Source organism: Furipterus horrens, unplaced genomic scaffold (assembly GCF_987537825.1).
Source record: "Furipterus horrens unplaced genomic scaffold, mFurHor1.1.pri manual_scaffold_10, whole genome shotgun sequence".
In the NCBI taxonomy this organism is placed as follows: domain Eukaryota; kingdom Metazoa; phylum Chordata; class Mammalia; order Chiroptera; family Furipteridae; genus Furipterus; species Furipterus horrens.
In genome coordinates, this window is record NW_028327180.1 from 100,515,272 (window position 1) to 100,536,350 (window position 21,079).

At 46.3% G+C, this 21,079-nt stretch overlaps 1 protein-coding gene across 1 annotated transcript in view; it reads left to right on the forward strand.

The window, feature by feature from the left end:
• Positions 1-374: 374 nt before the first annotated feature.
• Positions 375-21,079, forward strand: part of RNF216 (ring finger protein 216) — a 73,731-nt gene continuing 53,026 nt past the window's right edge. The window contains exons 1-6 of the mRNA XM_090290272.1: positions 375-483; positions 7,351-7,484; positions 13,090-13,223; positions 15,411-16,094; positions 17,047-17,123; positions 20,234-20,336. Coding sequence (XP_090146398.1) covers positions 7,418-7,484; positions 13,090-13,223; positions 15,411-16,094; positions 17,047-17,123; positions 20,234-20,336 — 1,065 coding nt within the window. The 5' untranslated portion in view covers positions 375-483; positions 7,351-7,417. The remainder of the gene's footprint in view (positions 484-7,350; positions 7,485-13,089; positions 13,224-15,410; positions 16,095-17,046; positions 17,124-20,233; positions 20,337-21,079) is intronic.

Sequence of the window (21,079 nt, forward strand, 5' to 3'; positions counted from 1 at the left end):
CGGGTCCCCAGAGCCTAGAACAGGGCCTGGCACACAGGAAGCCCTCCGAGAACACGTGCTGGATGAGCGAATGACTCGTCCAGGGCGCCGGGTGCCAAGAGGGGCCCACCCGGTGGGTCCCCGGGGCTCCCTGCCCCCACGCCCCGCTCCACTCCAGGGCGCCACGACCACCTCCCGCGGCGGGGGCGGCCTGGGCGCCTTTCGTCCTCCCGCCCAGAGGGGGAGTCGAGGCCGAGCGCGCAGGGCGCGGCCCCCGAAGCCCCTCCTCCCTCGCACCCTGCGTGCCTCTATGGTTCTTCCTGTCACAGTCGGGAGGGGGCGCTGCGCGCAGGCGCGAGGTGACGCCGCGGCAGGGCCGGAAGGAGCGCGGCTGGGGCCTCGGCGGCGGCGGCGGCGGAGCAGGCGGCCGCGGCTGCTGGAGACCGAAAGCCCGGGCGGCCGGGGCCGCGAGCGCGCCTGGCGAGCCGGCGAGTTGAGTGGCGAGTAAGTGTCCGCCGCGGGGCGGGCCGCGCTGCTCTGGGGGGCGAGCGGCGTCCCCGCACGGCGCCTCCCGTAGCCCGGGGTCGGGGCGGGGGCCTCGGCCGTGAGGGGCGGCGGGGGCGCGGGGCGGCCGGAGCCGCGGGGCCGGCGGCGGGGCGGGCGCGACAAAGGCGCGCGCGGCCGGCCGGCCCTGCCCCGCTGCCCGCACTTCGGGAAGTTTCGCGGGCCGGTCTGTCTGCCCGCAGCGCGAGGGCGAAAGCGCCGCAAGTCCCCGTGTCCTGGACACCCCCCGGGAGGCGGCGGCCGTGGCGCCGAGCGCGGCCTGGAGCGCGCGGGGGGCGGTGCGCGGGGCCTTTGGGCTCCGCAGGCGTGTGCTCCCCGGAGAGCCGGCGACGGCCCCCCAGCCGCGGGGAGGACGCGCAGGTGTGTCGGAGCCCCGGCCGCGCGGACGGAGCGCTTCTGTCGCACGTGCCGCCGCCGCCGCCGCGCGCGGAACGCGGTCCGGACCCTGCGACGCTGGGGCAGAACTTTGGGCCACTCCAGGCTTGTGACGGCCCGCCCTGCGTGCCCGCGGGGCCCGGTTCAGAGTCTGGGGCCGTTTCCCTGCGGAAAAGTCCGGGACGTGGTGACAAGCGCCGCGGGAGGGCTTGTCCCGGGCTCTTTGCTAACGGAGAGGGGTGGTTACCCCGCGGGGACAGGACAGGGAGTGCTTGGGACAATTGGGGGACCTCGTCCAGAGGAGGAGGCGCGCTCAGGAGCGGCCTGGCCCAGTTTTTGTATAAGTGACTTATTGTGGCGGGGTGGGGGTGGGGGTGGGGGTGGGGGCGGGGTGGGGGGGCGGGGGTGGGGGGTGGGGTGGGGGCGGGGGTGGAAGGTGTGGCAGGGTGGGGGGGGGCGCGGCGGGGGCGGGGAGCGATTGGATTTGAGGAAAGGGCTGCAGGCCGAGCCTCTCGGTTTTACCCCGAAGGCCAGCAGCCGTTTTACTAAACAAGAGAAGCCCGCAGCCCCAGGGAGACATCTCATCGGGGAAGTCGAGGCGTGAGTCGGGGAGACGGGGCCCGCCCCGCGCCTTTAATGAGCGTTTACTGCGTTCCAGGCTGTCGAGACGTTCGCAGGCGTCGTGGCTGACTTCACACCAATGGCGTCGCCTGTCCCTGCTGGTCATGTGATCGTGGGACAGGACGGCGCCGCGTGCCGGAGAGCGCCCTCCGCGTGTCGGCGGCGCGGGGCTGGTGGGTCTTCCCGAAAGGCAGGAGGTGAAGGGCGGGGCAGTGGAGCGCTGACGTCGGCCAGGCAGCGTGCGCGCCCTGCGGTGCCGGTGCCGCGTCCCCCCTCCCCGCGCTGTGACCGCGCGGAGGCGGGTGTTGAACGCGGCGCCCTGAGTGGTTGCCCGTTAGTCCGGCGCCGAGCGCTCCGCAGGGGCGGCCGGGCGGGCAGGGGAGGCTTCTCCCCGAGGACGCGGCGTCCCTTCAGTCGGGGAGAGACCGGGAAAGGTCATCCGGCCCGAGAGAGGAGCTGGAAGAGGAAGGAGCGTGGAACGTTCGAGAAGCAGCCGTTTTCGCGGCGGGGCGGGCGGAGGTCAGAAGGGAGGCCGGGTCTGCCGTGATGGGGCCGTGGTCGGTCGGAGGGCAGACTCGGTGCGGGGCTGAAATACGTCCCGGTGGAGCCTGCGGGCCGAGTGGGGACAGGAGCGGCGGGTCGGCTCCGAGACAGTCCTGGGGACGGTGAGTTCCGCGCCGCCCCGTGGGTGACAAGGCGCTCCCCTAACTGTCCTGGTGTCTGAGCCATGTTCAGCTGACAGTCACGGGAAACCTTCATGTTACATGTTCAGCTCTTCTGCCCACCCAGTGAAGGTATATTTTTTAAAGACTTTATTATTTTTAGAGAGAGGGGAAAACATCACTGTGTGGTTGCGTCTCGTGCGTGACCCCAAGCGGGGACCCAGCCCGCAGCCCAGGCCTGTTCCCCGACTGGGACTCGAACCGGCCACCCTCTGGTTCGCAGGCCGGCGCTCAGTCCTCTGAGCCACACCGGCCAGGGCCCATTGAAGATTTTGAATTTAATTTTTGGATTAAAATCTCTTCTGTTGTTGAAAGACACTAATTGCAAGATTTTCAGAGCTCTTTTAAACGCCAGACTAAGTGCATAGTTAATCTAATTATGGATGCTGTTTCACTTTAGTTCTCGTTTTTGTCATGCATTTAAATTAATATGCATTGTATTTTCTTATTCTGAATTCCTCACCTGCCTTGTTTTTTCTTAACAGTATCACCGTCCTTCAGTCACCTGACCTCAACCTCTAGGTCACCTTTGACGCCTTTCTTTCCCTTGCCTTCACGGCTGATTAATGACACACAAAAGTCCCATTGACGTGGCCCGTGCGGCTCCGTGGACTGAGCGCCGGCCTGCGAACCAAAGGGTCGCAGGTTCAATTCCCAGTCAGGGCACGTGGGGGCGCACAAGAGCAACCACGCATGGATGTTTCTCTCCCTCTTTATCCCTCCCTTCCTCTCTCTCTAAAAATAAATAAAATCCTTTAATAAAGAAAAACCATTGAATCTAATTCTGTAGTCAGTATCTTGTATTTTTTCCTCCCCTCTTACTGTTTGCTCTAGTTCGGGCTTCCCTCGCTCTTGTTTCTGGGTGTCCTGCCACCAGATGTCTTCTACAGTCTGTCTCATGTGTTGCAACTGCGTTAGTTTTCCTAAAGCACGGGTGGCTCTGCATTGCTTCCCACTGAGTAGAAACTAAGATCCGCGCTGTGCTTCAGTTAGCTGCGGACGCACAGCAGACCACTGCCAAACTCGGTGACGGAGTGCCGCACAGCAGGTTTAAACTTGGTGGCAGTTCTGTGAATCGGCAGGTTGGGAAGGGCTCACTTAGGCAGATGGCTTTCTGATCCACCTGCTGTCAGACAGGGTGGGGAGGGCTGGGGGACCCACTTCCAAAACAGCTTCCTCCTCCGGGCCTCATCAGACGCTGGAAGGAGGGCGAGGCTCCCCGGCCTCCCCGTGCCCGTGTGCTGCGTCGGGCTTTCCACGGGGTCCCTCCAGCAGGGCGCTTGGACTCCTCACGGGGCACCCCTGGGCTGCCCAAGCCTGCAGCGCAAGCTGATGCTTCTCTTAAAGGCTAAGCCTGGAGCTGGCACCACCTTCACTTTAACTTCAATACTGCTACCTCCGCTAAGCGTTTCTGGGGTCCCTGCCCTCCCCCGACTGGAGTAGGCCTTCTGCTTTTTAGTGTACTTAATTATACGCGTATTTCCTCTCATCGACGGGACTCCCGGGTTCTCTGAGGCAAGATCCATGTTGGATTCTCTGTGTTTATTCACCACATGGCAAACCCACAGTAAATATCTGTTAAATTCTTGTAATGTATTTTAATTTTAAGTGTTAATGTAAATAATGCCAATGTGATATAGAAAAATCAGAATATATAAGGAAGCAAAAAAAACAACCCCAACACCTTAAACTTATTACTTAGAAATAGCCATTACTAACTTTCTGTTGTGTTGATTACATATAAGTATAGACTTACAAAGAATGGGTGTTCAAATACTGGGTAAGATGAGGAGCTGGAATTTGAGTGAAAAGCAAAGATTGTTTATAGACACGTGAAAAATATGCCGGGAAGAGGCACCGTGGGGGCCGGCCCGCTGGGCGCGTCAGCTTCTCCCAGCCCGGCTTGCGGCTGCCTTGCCCCCCTTTCCCTGGGATGTTCGTAAATTAAGTCATTAAAGTTGGGACACCTTTTATTGCTCCAAAATCAGCGTTCGCAGAAGTGACAGGCATATCTGTGGAGCTTTCTCTGGAAAGCAGGAACCTGCGGAAGGGAAAACGGAGGAGCCGCACGGACAGAGGAAGGAGCGGAAAATGATTGTTCGAGGCCAGCCTGTCCCTGCTCCCGAGGAAGCAGGGCTTCCCTGCAAACCGGAAAATTGCGGGAGAGCCCCATGGGTGATTCCCTTTTCTTTCTGACTGAAGAGAATCCTGATAAGCTGGTGGTTGTCACTGAGGCTGGTTCCCCCGACTCTGGTTAGTGTGGCCGGACTCTCATGCCCAGTCTGACGGAGGAAGGTGGTTTCGGAGCCACTCTGTCACCGGCTGTGAGACACTGGAATTACAACTGTGAGTAAGACACAGTCTGGGGCACAGGGAGAGAACAATTCAAATGTGAACCCTTTCTCATATGCGGGTTCATCCATAAAAGGAAAGACGATTGTTGAAGTGGAAGAGACAAGGAAGAACTGTCATTGATTTTCTTAAATTTTGACAACATAGTAGTTCTACCAAAGATGCTCCAGTTACGAAGTGATAAAAATATTTGCAAATTTTTAGCTTTATTTTGGAAGCCTTAACTGATATTTGACTATAAACTACAGTCATAAACATACCTATAATTTTTACTATAAAGAGAAGAGGCAAGAACAGATCATCTTTCTTGGGTGGCATTTCCAGTTTCTGAACTCTACTTTTTAAAAATTTTTCTTCAGTTGTCGGATCAAGAAGTGAAAAGACAGCTTCTTGCTACTTCCAGAGGGAAAATGAAGTTTCTTTTAAAGAAGGAAGTAAATGTTACTGTGAATAGTTATAATAATACTAGTGAAAAGTAACTTGTAAGAGGGAAATAGTCCTCCCCCTTGTTTTGCTGTATTGTCAGCTCTTATTAATAAGCTGCATCATCTACTGTGGACTTGTGATAAAGCTGTTGTTTTACAAGAAGAGACCAGCCCTTTCCATTTCACAGATAGTAGCCGTGGTCATCATGTACTTGCTGTGTCCCAGACACTGTGCTAAAAACTTCGTACATAGTTAAACGTTAAAATAACTATCCTCATTTACAAGTGGAGGAAACCTGAGGTCCAAGAGATTAAGCAATTTACAAGGTTACTGATTCACTAAATGGTGAAACCAGGTCCGTGCCTAAGCAGTCTGATCTGAAGCCCAGATGAGAGGACTGAATGTCAGAGAGTCAAGTGACTTTTACAGAGAAACTAGTCAGAAGGAGAAATTCCATTGTCAGGTTCCTTTTCTCACCGCAGCTTCAGGCCACTGTGTGTGCTGTTGGTGAGAGATCTCGCTTCGAAAGCACCACTAGTAATCTGCTTAACTGCAAGCTTGACATTCTAACGGAATTCGGTGTAAAATAAATCACATTTCCTTTTGGTTATCAATTTAAATTTAAGGAACTTAGTTGTGGTAAAAGAAGAAATAAGGGACCTGGCTATTGTAGTTTCAGTGTTCAGCATATGTTTTTTAAAAAGCCACGTGTGAAAGAAAGAGTGCTTGAATTGACACCAGAGCTCTTCCCGTTACACCCGCTGTTTTTGAGTAGTGTTACTGCTACGTCAAGGGAGAGACCCAGACTCAGCTTGGGTTTGAAATTTTTTAAATATGAGAAATCTTTGTCCGCTTAGAGATAACAGAAAATTTTGTCGTAAAACAATCTTGATATACAGCTTCATATTCTCTAAGTTGGAAAAATGCTGGTATTATTTGACTATTAACTCTTTGTAGACCATTAATGGGAAACCAGGGTCTGATGCTTGCCTCCTCTAGAGCATGTGAATGCTCCCAGGAAGGCCAAGAAAACTGATGTTTTCTTGAGGTGAAAAATGTTAAGTGGGTAAATTAAAGATAGGATCTCGGCACCAAAGAGGTCCCATGGCAGTTATAATGGTACCCTTTTGGTTCGTATGTATGGATTTTCATTCTTCTAATTCTTATCAAATTAAAGCAAGAAAATGGTTCAGAAACTATAGAAACAATTAAAAGCAATAATCAGCTCCTGATCTCCAGCTGCTGTTTCACAGAGGCAACCCCCCCCCCGCTTACTTTCCCATTGCGAACTACAAAACAACAAAGAAGTTTCACTCAAAACAACTAAGTTTAGACCTGTACGTAAACTTCTGTCTAAACGGAGTCTTCAGTGCGTATACTTCTGTGTTTGGGTTCCTTCACTCCGTCGTCATGCACTCACGTATGTGCCTGTGACGAGTCCATTTCCTTTGCTGTATGGGTTTTAATTGTACGAACGTACCATAGTGTATCTGTCCCTCCTGTCGTCGACGTGCGTCCCTCTCTGTGTCCGACTCGTAGAACTAATGCTGCTGTGAACATTCCTTTGCATAGACCTGGTGCATATAAGCATACGTTTCTATACTACAGATTTCTAGCCGGCGGTTGGTGTGTCTTTATGGGATATGTGTCTTTCACTATAATTGATCAAGCATCAAGCTTCTTTTGCAGTTATATCACCAGTTTTACATTCCCATCAACAGTGCACAAGGTTTCCGTTTTCCTCCACATCCGCACCCTTATTTATGTGTTGTTTTCTTGATAATAGCCATTCTGACAGGTGTGAGGTGACTGACGTGCTTTTGATTTGCACTTCCCTGCTGATGAGTGATGTTGAGTGGCCTTTTCATGTACCTCTTGACCATTTGACTATTTCACTTGGAGAAAAGGATTTAGGTCCTTTGCCCATTTTTAAATTGGATTATTTGTATTTTTGGTATTTGTATGAGTTCTTCATATATTTTGGATTTTTACCCCTTATCAGATGATTTGCAAATATTTCTTCCCATTCCACAGATTGCCATAACTGAGTTTTTAAGGGCACTTTTTGTTTTTTATATGTCCCATTTGTTCTTTGATCTTCTCTTTTATATGTTATTTTGCAATAATTGTTTTTTATTCCATTTTTTTCTTTTTTATTAGCTTTTTAGGTATACATTCACTTAGGTTTTTTGTTTTCTTTTTAAGTGGTATTTTCACCGTAAGCTTAGAAAGCTACTATCTTGATCAAATATGTGAGAAGAGTTCTGATAATTTCCTCACTCTTAATGTTCCTTTTGTTCTTACTTTTCAGAGCCCTTGGAACAGACAGTCACCATGTTTGAATATTAGCCCGCACGTGTGTGTGCCCGCCCTTGAAAATGGCAGAGGGAGGTAACAACGAGGAGGTGATTCACTTGAGCAGCTTCCACTGCCACCAGGGACAGGGTGAGTGTCAGTTCCCCCTCTCACTTTGCCACTTTACTTCCTGCCTCAGTTGTATCTTCTGTAGAATGGACCGGCTTTGCGCCGTGCAGAGTCCGGAATGGTTTCCTGTTCAGGCGCGGAACATCAGGTGTAAACGGGCCCTTCAGACTGGAATTTACTGTCTCACGTGGCGGTACTTGCCGGCGTGGCTGGAGGCTAAGAATCTTTAATCACAAGTGGACTGATAAGCTATGAGTTCGCAGGCTGGACAGCAATGCGGACGTGCAGTCCTCGGGGCCTAAGGGCCTGGAGCATGACAGCAGTGGCAGTCCCCTGCTTTTGAAGGAATGGTGACCACGAGGACATACTTGTCCAGACCTGAAAGATCTAGAAGCACCAGGGCTGCTGCTCACCCACTTTGGCTCCCTCATACCCGGCCTTTTTTTTTTTTTTTTTTTTTTTTTGCTAGAAGATTCTGGTTTAGCCTTACAGGAAATTTTAGGACATGTATGCTTCTGTTTTACAGTTTTTATAATTTGGGGAAAACCATTGATTCATAAAGGGAAGGAAGCCTGCATTTCTATAACTTCATTCCTCAATGCATATGAAATTTCCTGCCAAGTCCGAATTCACATTTATACATCACTAAAAGAAAAAAATTTATGCTAGTGAGTAGGAAAAGATCATTTTTTGCAAGTATAAATTTCATGGAAAAGGTTGCAGTAGAGTATTTTGGTTGTGCTTTTTGATGCTGTTTTGTGCTTATGAAGATGATTTCCCAGCAGAGGGTAAATTATATATATTTGACTTATAGAGCATTTAAAATTGAACACATTTTATTAAACAAATAAATTGAGGAAAATAAAGTGTGCTTAAGCTACTACAAAGAAATACTGATTTTTTAAGGATTTTATTAGTATACTCTTAACTTGGTAGTGATTGTAGCTATAATTTATTGTGATTAAAACAGTTTTAAATCTTAGCTATAATTTGTATATATGATCATTTCCAAATTTTCTGAACATGTAAAAATTAATGTTGTTTAAAGATCTAATTGGCTTTCTTAAACAGCTCATAAATTGGACAGCATCTCATCTAGCAACTAGAAAGGTGATCCCTAGAGGTATATTTTTCTTTTAGACAAGTTTTATATATTCTATACCCATCATGAGGACTTTTTTGAGGCATACAGGGTTGTTTTGTTTTAATTAGCTGTATTAATAATTTTTATTATGCCATTCCCTATAGGTTTTTCATAATCTTTATTAAGCTATAATTTATATACAATGAATTCACACATTTTAAGTGTATAGTTTGTGAGTTTTGAAAAATGAATACACCCATGTAATCATTTCATTTATGTTACAGAACATCTCTGTCACCCCAGAAAGATTACTTAATGCTTCCTTGCAGTCAGTCCTCACCCCACTCCTGGCCTGAGGAGCTCACTGGTCTGCCTTTCATACAATTTCATATAAATGGAAGCATGCAGTATGTCCTCTTCATGCTTGAATTCTCCTGCCCAACATCATTAGTTTTGAGATTCATCCATGTTGTTGCATGTATTTAGTATAAGTAATTCAGTCCTTTTTTAATTGCTGAATAATATTCACCTAGAATTCTAGACCCAGTGAAAACAGGCTTAAAAATTACGGTAAAATAAAGGTTAAAAGTACAGGAATGAAAAAGGTACATTATGCAAATAGCAGCTAAAAAAGGAGTTTGTGTATCTATATAGTTCAGATAAAGTAAACACTCAAGCCAGAAGTGTTAATAAAGATTTCACAGTGATAAAAGGATCAATGCACTGGAAAGATGAAACAGTTCTAATCCCTACACACTACTAACATGGTGTCAGAACAGACAAAGCAAAACTTGGCAGAAGTAAGAGAAGAAATGAACAAATACACAATCATAATGGGAGATTTTAACATATTTCTCTCGATAACTGGGAGAGAGTGATCACACACAAACATTTGTATGAATAGAAGATTGGAAGAGTATGGTCAACAAACAGGACGTAATGGACGTATGTGAAATATACCCAATGTATATACCGAATTTGACCCTATTTTAAGCCACAAAACAAGTTTCTAAGTTTCAGAGAATTGAAATCATAGATTATGGTCTCTAACCACATTGGAATTAAGCATAGTCAATTACAGAAATATAATTAGAAAATCCCTAATCTGTGGGAGATAGGAATACACTTCAGAATAACCTGTGGTTCAAAGAAATCACAGTGAGCCCTGGCTGGTGTGGCTCACATGTTTGGAGCGTCGTCCAGTGGACCTTGAAAAGTCATGGGTTCGGTCACTAGTCATGGCACGTACCCAGTACAGTGTTCCATCCTAGTTGCGGCCGGATGAAAAGCCAACCAAACGGTGTCTGTCTGTTGGCCCTCCCTCTCCTTCCCTTTCCTTTTTCTCTCTAAAAGCAATTAAAAATATCCTTGGTTGAGGATTTTTAAAAATCACAGTGAAAATTAGGAAAAAGTTTTGAACTGTATGATAATGAAAATATAATCTATTGAAGCTTATGAGATACCTCTAATGTCATGTTTTGAAGAAAACTTATATGTGCATAAGAAAACCAAAACTAAATGTCAAGAAAATTAAAATGCGTATGAATTGAAGTAAAGCTGGGAAATTAATCATCTAAACCAGGGCTCAGCAAACTGAAAGAGCCAGGTAGTCACCATTTTAGCCTAGCGGGTCCCAAGGTCTTCGTTGCAACTACTGAGCTATAACGTGGGGGGCCTGAAAGCAGCTGTAGATGATACATAAATGAATGCGCGTGGCTGTGTTCCAGTGAGGACGAGTAACCCTACTTACTGTTCCACACTGCTGGCGGGAGTGTAAATTGGTGGCCGAGTGAGGAGCCTGGCAAATGCTCGCCCCACAACCAACAATAAAGTTCGACAAAATTGTCAAAAACAACCACTTAAAGACTGGAAATGACCCAAGACATACAATAATTGAGGACATTTGTTCAAGAAAACTTAGAAATCTGCAGTATGAATTAGGCCATTTGCGGCTGTCTGGCCGCCTCTTGCAGGCTGGGTTTGAGTCTTCTCCACTCACCTAGAGCTCTTACCGTCTGTTTCAATCTCCTGCCAGCTCTCCCCACTCCCTCTCCCAGCTGGGAACCCTCCAGCTGACCCCCGTACCTGTGACTGATCCTGTTCTGGTTGTTTGCTTAGTTTGTTGTGGTTTTTATTTTTTAGATTCAGTTGTTGATAGTTGTGAGTTTGTTTTCATTTTAATGTGCATATTTTTGATCTTCTTTTTCTTAAGTAAGTCCCTTTAAAGTTTCATGTAATAATGGCCTGGTGAGGATGAACTCCTTTAGCTTTACCTTGTCTGGGAAGCACTTCACCTGCCCTTCCATTGTAAATGATAGCTTTGCTGGAGAGAGTAATCTTGGTTGTAGATCCTTGCTTTTCATCACCTTGAATACTTATTGCCAGTCCCTTCTTGTCTGCAAAATTTCTTTTGAGGAATCAGCTGAGAGTCTTATAGGCGCCCCTTTGCAGATAACTCTTTTTTCTTGCTGCTTTTAAGATTCTTTATCTTTAACCTTTGGCATTTTAATTATGATGTGTTTGGTGTGGTCCTCTTTCGGTCTAGCTTGTTTGGGATGTTCTGTGCTTCCTGGACTTGTATGTCTATTTCCTTCACCAAATTTGGGAAGTTTTCCTTCATTATTTTTCCCTCTTCTCCTTCTGGCACCCCTATGATTCGGATGTTGGCACGTTTAAAGTTGTCCCAGAGGTTCCTACGCTCCTCCTCTTCTTTTTCATTCTTGCTTCCTCATTCTGTACTGGTTGACTGTTTATTTCTTCCTTATGTCCCAAATCATTGATTTGAACCCCGGTTGCCTTCCCTTCATCATTGGTTTTGTGTAGACTTTCCTTCGTTTCACATAGCATAGCCTTCACTTCTTCTCTTTTGAGTCTGCCATACTTAAGCATATCTGTCAAAAGCCTGTGAGCATCTTTATCACCAGTGAGTTGAACTCTGTGTCTATTAGGTTGTCTATCTCATCGTCGCTTAGTTCTACCATTGGAACGTTGATACGTTCCCTGTTCTTGGCCACACTTCTCTGTCTCATCAGTTTGACAGTCTCCTGTATTTATTTGCCTCTGTGTCTTAGGTAGAGCTGTCGCATCTGTTACATTGTAAGGGGCAGAGCCTTAGGGATTCATCAGCACAGGTGACCCGTTTCACCATGTTGTGGCACTGTATGTGAGGGAGGGGTCTGAGAGGGAATAATGCCGCTTGCTCAGCACTCGCCCCTTTTCCAGGCACCTCTCCCACTTCCGTATGGGACTGGCGCTCCTCATACTATTGCCCTGGCCGTTCCAGAGTGGGTGGTTCTCAGATGTTCTAGGATGTGGGGCCCTTTAAACAAGAGACCAGCACTTTCTGCCTCTGCCCCAACCCCCGCTGGTCTGCACGGTCAGAAGCAATGAGGCTTGATTTTCCCTGGTGCTGGGACCTTGAGTTGCGTGGGTCTGGTCTGGTGCTGGGAGTGCTCCCCAGGTGTCCCTCCTGACTTTTTTAAATGTGTGACTGTGCTTTCCACCCTGGCTCCGCCCCTCCTACCTGTCTGGGTGAGTATTTCTTCTTTATGTCTTTGTTTGTTGGACTTTCATGCAGCTTGATTTTCTGGAACTTCTGGGTGTCACTAGTTTTGAGGTAGTTGTGTTCCTTCTTAGTTGTGGAGGGAGATGGAGCGTGTCTGTCTAGACCTCCATCTTGGCCGGAAGTCGATCGTAAGCCTACTTTTGCCACCACACCCTGTATGTGAGGCGTTGGCCTTGAGAAAGAATTTAGAGATTTAATGGAGAAATTTCAAATTTTGTGATGGGAAGCCCTTTTTTATTTTTTTAAAACCTTTTTTTCTAGGACAATTAATGCATTTTCTCTTCATTGCCCATTTGGCTTTAATTGTCCCATGGACAGGAAAAAAATATCCATTTATGTTATTCAGTAATTCACATCCAATGTGATCGATTTTCATACAAATTAAAGAAATTGGGGCCTTGAACAGAATTGCTGCAACATCTAGATGTTAGTTTAGCTATAGTTATATTTGAAAAGAAACTAGAAAAGTTAAATTGCGCGCTGTCATGGATGCTGTGTAAGTGTTTGGTTAGAACACTAGAATATGTTTGTATAAATGATACTTAGGGTTTAGGTCTCAGGTGAGCAAAATTAATATTTTAAATATTAAAAGTGTTACTATTTTTGAGTGAAAGTTTTTTTCAGACCTATCAGCTTGAATGACAGTGTTTTATTTCCTAGGAGGATTAGAGATGAAATGGGAGGCCATGATTTCACTTTTAAGAAATTGAGATTTTTGTCCTCAGATTTCTCCAGCCTAAGAAAAAGTTGATAATCTTAACCGTAGTAATTGTCATGATTTCTCAAGTGATTCCCAAAATGTGTTATTGGCAAAGATCAGTGTGGGAGCGTGGCTCTTGGGGCTTAAGTATGTGCCACTTGAGGTCCTCGCAGCCATGAACTTTGCTTAGACTTGACCCTTGCGTGCCGAAACAGAACTGAAGGGCCGAAGGGGGTCGTGCCGCCTCGTGGTAACAGTGTCGCCTGCCTGCCTTTAGACTGGATCAGTCTCAGAGACGGACCCATCACCATATCCGACGACTCTGATGAGGAAGGAGTGCCGATGGTGATCACCCCGGCTTCTCAGCAACATGACGAAGAGGACCTGGATGATGACGTCATCCTGACGGAAGTGAGTTTTCTTAGACGTGCCCTGAGGAGGCATTGGTCCAAGTCAGGGGTCTGACTCTTCCTTCGGCGGCCCCGAGCCCTTAGCAGCCGTGCGCGCGTCCCTGCGCCTACAGCTCTGCGCGCCGCTCTGGCTGCCCGTCCCGCGGGGCCGCGCGTGCCCCCCGCAGCCTGACCGCGTGTCGTGGCCGCCGGGGCGCTCGTCTGCCCTGGGACGGCGCGTGCAGGGGCATCCTGCCGATCTTTCTGCTTATCTTTTTGTGTAAGTTCTAAGGACAGCTTTTCTCCTACAGAAAGATAGAAAGAAAATAATTTTTCACAGTATTCCTTGTGTCTTTGAGGTTTTCTTTTTATTAGCGGAAGCACATGTTCTTGATTAATTTGAAAGGTTTTTATCCATAGTTTTATTTTTAGTTCTTCAAGTAGTTACTTTTATACTTTCAAATGCCCTTATATTTATCATTTATCAGCTTTAAGTGTATAATCTGACCCCAGCTTCTCTACTTCCCTTCCTATCTTTTGATGATTATCTTATTTCTACAAATCATGCCTTAAAACATTTATAGTAAAGAGATAATTATTTTATTACCTCTTTATGCCCTTGTTTTTATATTTTGTCATTATTTCATCTGGTGTGTAGTTCTGATTTTCTAGTATGTGTTACCCATGTACCATTCTTTTTTTTTTTTTAATAGTTAAGCATCTTTTTATAGTTTCTGGGTTGGTTGGTCTTGTTACTCAAATATGAATGTGTAAGTTTTCTCGGACCAGTTTTTGTAGGCAGTTATGTTAGGAAAGGGTTAGGCTAGCAGGACCCCTCCTTATGGCAGAGGATGTGCAGAGGAGGGTGTTTGGACATATGCGGCCATGTCTATTTAGCCTTTACTTCTTACCCCTGGCAGAGATGGCCATTTCAGAGTCCCCTCCATCCTGCCCCCTGCAGAGATGAGTGTTAGCAGAGAGAAGAGCCAGAGACATCTTTATTCTGCTACCTTAAAATTGGACATCCATTTCCATTTTTTAAGTTTACAAGTAACACCTGATTACGTTCTCTATAGAATTTGAAATGGTATAGATAAAACTAAAAGCTCTTCACCAACCCCTTCCTCCCCAGGGATTTTCTGGAGGAATTGTTGTTATCAGTTTGGCATGTATCCTTCCAGATATTTTTCTTTAAATTTATTTGTGTGTGTGTGTGTGCATGTGTGTGTACACATATATATGCCTTTAGAAATGTTTATGTTATGTCCATGTTTTGATTTTTTTTTTAAATGCAGAATCATTCTGCATGCTGTTTTGCAAATTTTCTTCACTAATGGTATTTCTTTGGTGAGCTTTCCATTTCAGTAGGTGTAAGCTACCCCTCTTTGGGGGAGGGGAGTTGGAGAGTATTCTGTACAACAGATAGTTAACTGTTTTCTTGGGGACAAACTTTAGAATGTTCCCAATGCTTTTTATATTACAAGCAATGTGGCAGTGAATTTCCTTGTATATGTGCCCTTTAGATACAGAAGGGGAGCGGGCATGGATAGGAAGAAAGTGATATTGATAGAGCATGAGGATATACATTTTTTATTTTAATAAATAATGCCAAATTACTTTTCTAATTACATCAGCAGTTCCATATTACCTAACTAAAATTTTCTAGTCTTATGGGGAGAAAAAAATATTGTTTTATTTCCACTTTGCTGATTATTAATGAGGTTCACATTTTTTCTGTTTTGAACATTTCTCATTCATTCACTGTTGTCTTTTTTTTATTATTTACAGTTTCTGTTTTAGAGGTCTCAGGTGATGTAATTCAAACTATAATTCAGACTTTAATATATGAATGGCTACTTTTATTTTTATAGTGAGTATAGTATGGTCAAATTTCAGTGTTACAATAAGTATGAAGAATAGGGTTAGTGGACGAGAGTGTTTTTTTGTTTCTTTCCTCAGAAGCTGGATTTAAGTACATAAGGAGGCATAGACATAGGAAAGAAATTGAATTATTATTAAAATTTTATTTTTTTCTTAGACAAGTAAACCTCAGACCTCACGATCCAATCTCATCAAACCAGCTGCCCAGTGGCAAGATCGCAAAAGTTTGAGAGAAGAAAGGCCTAAAAAGTCTAGAGCAGCCTTTAAATCAAATAAGAACAACTGTTTTTCAGTGTGTAATAGCTCATTGTTTGATTCTGGGACACAGGATGACTCTGAGGATGACTACGGTGAATTTCTGGATCTTGGACCTCCTGGAGTTTCTGAATTCATGAATCCAAGTGGCCAGACTCAGAGAGAACCCAAGCCTGGACCAAGTCATAACCAACCAGCAAATGATATTGTCAACCCTGGATCAGGGCCAAAAATCTTTATCTGGAGAAAAAGTGGCCGCCTTATTCCAGACAGTGACCCTTTGGACTCTCAGAACCAGTCATCTGAAGACTCCGAGACAGACCTTTTATCAAACCCTGGAGAACCGACTGCTATTCTAGATGACCAGGCCATCGAAGAAGACTGCTGGTTTGAGCATCCTTACTTACAGACTCTGAACCCGCATCCCCGGGAGATAGCAAACCAGCTGGCTCCACAGGCGCGGCAGCCTGGACCCGAACTGGGCCGGTGGTTCTTCCCGCAGGAGCCTCTAGCGCTGGCTTTTCCACGGCCGGCCTTTCTAAGACCAGAACCCCAGCAGGATGGGACTCCAGGCCCCTCTTCTCCTGAGCATGCCCAGCCCCTAGGAGAGCTGGAAGACCAACAGTTAGCCGTGGACCAGGAAGAGCCAGGCCCAGCCTTTCCACTACGCGGGTCTCAGCGCAACCTGGAAAACCTCTGGGGGCACGGAGCTGCTGAGGTAGATCACGAAGCTGTTGCACTATTAGTGAAAGAAACAGTAAGTGTTGTTTTATTAAGTAAATGTAGACACTAAGTATACTGAGTGTTCTTTTGTTGCAGAAACATTGTGTATGTGGACTCCATTTTCCTAAGGGGTATATAGCTGCATTTATAGGATGGAAGAGAAACTCTGAAAACATCACAATTAAGTCAGGATTTCTTCATCTATTTTTAACACCCCAGCAGGCCCTCTGGGATTCTAGCTGTAGATCGCGGATGACCTGGTGCTGTCATATCAGCAATCCCCCGGAGTTTAAAATGTCATCGAATCAACTCCAAAGTCAGGCCCCCTTAAAGCAGGTCTGCCGACTTACCTAGAGCTGCACAGTCCAAGGGGGAAGCCTCATCTGACCGTTGAGTTTAAATAAATGTCTTATAATTAATAAAATTAAAAGTTTTGTTTTCAGTGGCGCCAGTCACACTTTAAGTGCTTGGGAGCCACATGGGGCCGAGCAGCTGCCCTGCGAGAAAGCGGAGAGGAGGGCATTTCCGTCGCCGTACAGAGTCCCACCTGGGAGCGCTGGCCTGAAAGGGGGTGCGGGGCTTCCTGTCCTGGCCCCGCTGCCCTTCGCCTTTGAGCGGCCTCTTAGCCCTTCTGCCCCCAGAGGTTTTCGTCGGCCACTAGGTTGTGTGCTGCCTGCGGGTGAGCACCAGGCAGCGCTTTGTTCATCTTCGGGCTCCCTTTGCTTAGGCAGGAGTGTTCCACATTTATTACGAGAATGAAGGGTGTGCACAATGGGGGCAGAGGACCAGGCGATCTGTGGGGACCTTTCTCCAGTCCCTGTTCTGTGTGGACAGATAAATCTGTACCTCGTGTGCCAAATACGAGCCTGCTTTATAGCCCTTTCCTGGTTTGTAGTCATTTATATCCTTTTTGACATCTGGTTTTTATTGCAATTTGAAACCGTTTTAGTGGATGAAATATAAATAATGTTTTTATTCTTCTCCAGGAAGCAAGATTTCCAGATGTAGCAACTGGATATATTGAGGAAATAATTCATTTGAAGAATTACTATGATTTGAATGTGTAAGTACACCACCATGCTTCTAGCAAATTTTTTATTCTAGTTCTGCTTTCTGTCTCTATGAATCGACTGCCCTAGGAACCTTGTGGAAGTGGAATCGCACAGTCTGTGTCCTCTGTGACTGGCTTGTTTCACTTAGCGCTGTCATTTATTGGTCCTGTTAGGAGAGTTCTGATTTTAGTCAGATACAGACTTTTTTTTTTTTAATCTTATAGGATTCTGCATATTTGGTTAATTTGAAGCATTGATACTGCTTATGTTTTGGTCAAGATGTTAAGAGATTTTTTTCCCTATATTTGTGCTGAAAGTGCCCTGCAGCCAGGTCACCTATTAAATGAAAGTGTCTGAATACAAAATGAAAAATACATCTCGTCCCTCTTACACTCTTTCACGTCCTTTTAGTCTCCAGGGTGAAACAGTTGTCAGTTTGTAAAGAAGAGTAGGATGTTGAAATTAACCAACTGTCAACTATTTAGTACAGGTTACTTCAGTCAAACAAAAGAGCTAGTATAGTTCCAGCGCCTGCAGATCATTTTCCATGCATGCCACTTGGAAATCACTGGCTTCGTTCATGGGTGGCCCATTCTAGCAAAGACTCTAGATTAGTTGGCCTTTGTACCTTTCCCCACACTTCTGGTATTGGGCAGTTTTTTGGCCCGTGGGAGCCCCACTTGTCAGAAAATTATCAACAGGCAAGTTTAAAATGGAGGAGCTGTCCCGCCTTCGGCCTGTTGTGCATGCAGGTGTGCGTGTGAAAGGAATGATTTGGAACTGCAGGCCTGTCCCCTCGGTCAGTGGCTTCTTAATGGTGGCTCGTTCTCAGGTCAGCCTTCAGTGGCCCGTACGACCTACATCGCTCACCACTTTGTCCTGGAACAAAGAGTTGTCAGTGAGGGTGGCTTTAAAGCTGTCCCCGCTTGGCTGCAGCGCCGTTTCGGGGCTTTTCCCCTCACTGGGCTCCTGGTGGTGTGTTTCAGCAGACAGTGCTGGTGACAGGGAAGAGGGGGGCTTCGAGAGGAGGCATTCGGGGCTCCCGGAAGCAGCGGTGAGAGAGGTGTTGCGGGGCGCTGACTGGTCCTGGAGCGGGGGGGAGCAGGGGGTGCCTCTGCGGTCAGGCCGTGCCAAGGGCCATTGGGGCTTGCAGAGGAAGTGTGCCTCCCCATCTTCTGGTCCCCAGACACTTGGGGGAGGAGAAGAGCCCTTGTCCTCCTTTCCTGTTGTGTCTGTCTTACTAGTAGAGGCCCCACGATTGACACTGGTTAGGAGGGACCCAGGGAAAGGGGAGTCAAGTGAGAATCATGGGTGGGACACCTATGAGCGGGTGGAGGCAAACTAATAAGACCGCAGGATCGGGGAAGGCGGATGGGGTGGGCGAGGCCTCGCCTGCCCTGTGAGCAGAGGAGCGCTCTCCAGGCTGACGTGACTCGGGCTGCGCGCACCGCCCCCAGCTGGCCGGGGACTCTGGAACCCTGCCAGGAGCCACGTGGGTGCCTGGTTTGGTTGGTAGAGGCCAAAGAGCCTTGCTATTAACGTTCGTTAAATCTCGGTGGGGATACATCTGTGTGTTACCTTCCTGTCTGTGCCCTGCAGTGGTGCTGAGGGAGGAGGCTGTGGGGTTTGCTGGGAGGAGCAGGCCTGACGTGTTCCCCCAGCCGTGCAGGTGGCGGCTGCATAAACTGGGTGTCGCTCAGGTTGCTTATAGGGACTGATGTAACCACAGGGTTACGGAAGTGTTAATGGTTAACGGGGGCTTTTATATGCCATTTACTTATTAATTCTTAGCAAACTATTTTAATTGTGAATGTGAATACACGTTTTTTCCAACCTCTTGTTTGTTATATAGTTTTTGACAAATAGATACTTTTCATCTAAATTCCTTTTTTTTTTTTTAAATTTTATTTACTCATTTTCAGAGAGAGGAAGAAAGGAGGGAGAAAGAGGAAGAGAAGCATTGGTATGAGGTTGGTTGCCTCTCACATGCCCCCAACCGGGGACCTGGTCTGCAGTCCAGGCACGTGCCTTGACCAGGAATCGAACCAGCAACCATTTTGATTTGTAAGCCAGTGCCGAATCCACTGAGCCACACTAGCCAGGGCTCATCTAAATTCTTAAGTTCTGTACGCATCAACCAATAAGAATTTCAGTGACTTTATTACCTTGACCCCCAAGTGCAGGGGGCTGCTGTGTAACACGGTGGTTAGGTTCCTAACAAATCCCATGTTATGCGAATCCATGTTATATGAAACAAAGAACTAATACAAAAAGGGGGTTAGGGTCCAAAAATTAGAGAAACATACTATTATATTTTTATAATTACGAGAAATATCTTATTAAAGCAATTTTTATCAAGGTATTACATATTAAAATGAATTAAGTAATGTTTTCTTCATCATCACTACTAAGCTCCATCAACCGAATGCATTTTCTGTTTGACAAGATACCTTCATCCTCTGAACCTCCTTCAGCGTTATCTGGATTTCTGTGCTATACTTTTTGCAAAATGTCTGTTATTTTATATTGCTTGCTTTTAGCTAAAAGATCTTTATAAGTTTTATTATACAGTGCTAAGCACTTCTGGGGTTCTCTCTTAAACTGTGTGCTCCTTTCAGTGCAAGGACCTTCATTTAAGAAATACGTCTAACTGTTCGGCTGAGTCTAGGCCTTTCTTTACGCTTTTTAGAGCAAACTGGTACCAAGTACACACTCCAGTGAAAATTCTTAAATGAGTTATCTTTTGCTCTTAAAAGCTTTTATCCCGCTCTGTATTGTATGGGGATTTCCCTAATTTCATGGTACACAGGCGATTTCCCCAATTCTCTGTTAGAGCGAGGCTGTGTTACAGAATGGAAGTACTGTGTTAGACGGGGGTACGCATCTGTAACAGAAAAGCTTCGGAGGGCGTTACTTTTCAAATTATCAAGCAACAATAGATATTCAGTGTAATTGTCTTTTGTCTTATTTGTTTTGTTTTTCTGATCTCCAAACATTTAAATTTCTTGATAGGTCACTTACAGTGTGTAATAGGGACTTCATTTTTCAAACATTGCTTTTAAGCAATGGACAGGTGTGGGATTTGGAAGCAGTATTAAATTCATATCACTTACTTTTGCAGACTTTGTAATTTCCTTCTGGAAAACCCAGATTATCCAAAGAGAGAAGATCGCGTCGTCGTGAACCCCAATAGCAGCCTGCTTGCCAGCCCCGAGGAGACGAAGGTGAGCGCGGGCTCGCGTTCCGCACCCCTGCCCGGAAACGCTCTGCTCCTTCTCGTCTTTGTGGGAAGAACGTGCTTTGTCAGGACCCGTCGTGAAAGACTAGCCAGGAAGAGAGGCTTTCAGAGCATGTTTATGTTTCAGTGGGATTTCCTACGCTGAGCTGCTTTCTTACAGTTTAGTCCTACGGAGTAAGCTCCTAAAATAAACCAAGAATTATCCAGGAGTCTTTGTATCATCTCAGTTTTTTTAATGTTGAAAATTGAAAACATGAAAAATTTTAAACATATAGTCACGTTGAAGGATCTTACATTGATTTCCTTTATATGCAGCGGCACCGCTGTTAGAAGCTGGCGTTCTGCTCTGTCCACTCCGTCACATACCCACCCCGCTGTCCGTCAGCGCTTCTCTTGTAGTTTATTTCATTACGATGCATTTAAAAGTGAATCGCGCCCGGGCCGGGTGGCTCAAATGCAACGGCCTCCCGTACGCCAAAAGGTGGCGGGTTTGCGCCCCGGTCAGGGCGCGCATATGGGAGGCAACCAGTCCATGTCGCTCTCTCTGTGTAAAGTCAATAAAAAATATATCCTTAGGTGAGGATTTAAAATACCAATTTTTAAAAATCTCAAAAGCATTGATACATTGCCCCAAACATCCTTCATTCACCCTGCAGATCATTGCCTAGACTTCAGCATCTCTTCACAGTTTTGATGTAAGATCATATACAATTCACAACACCTGTGTCA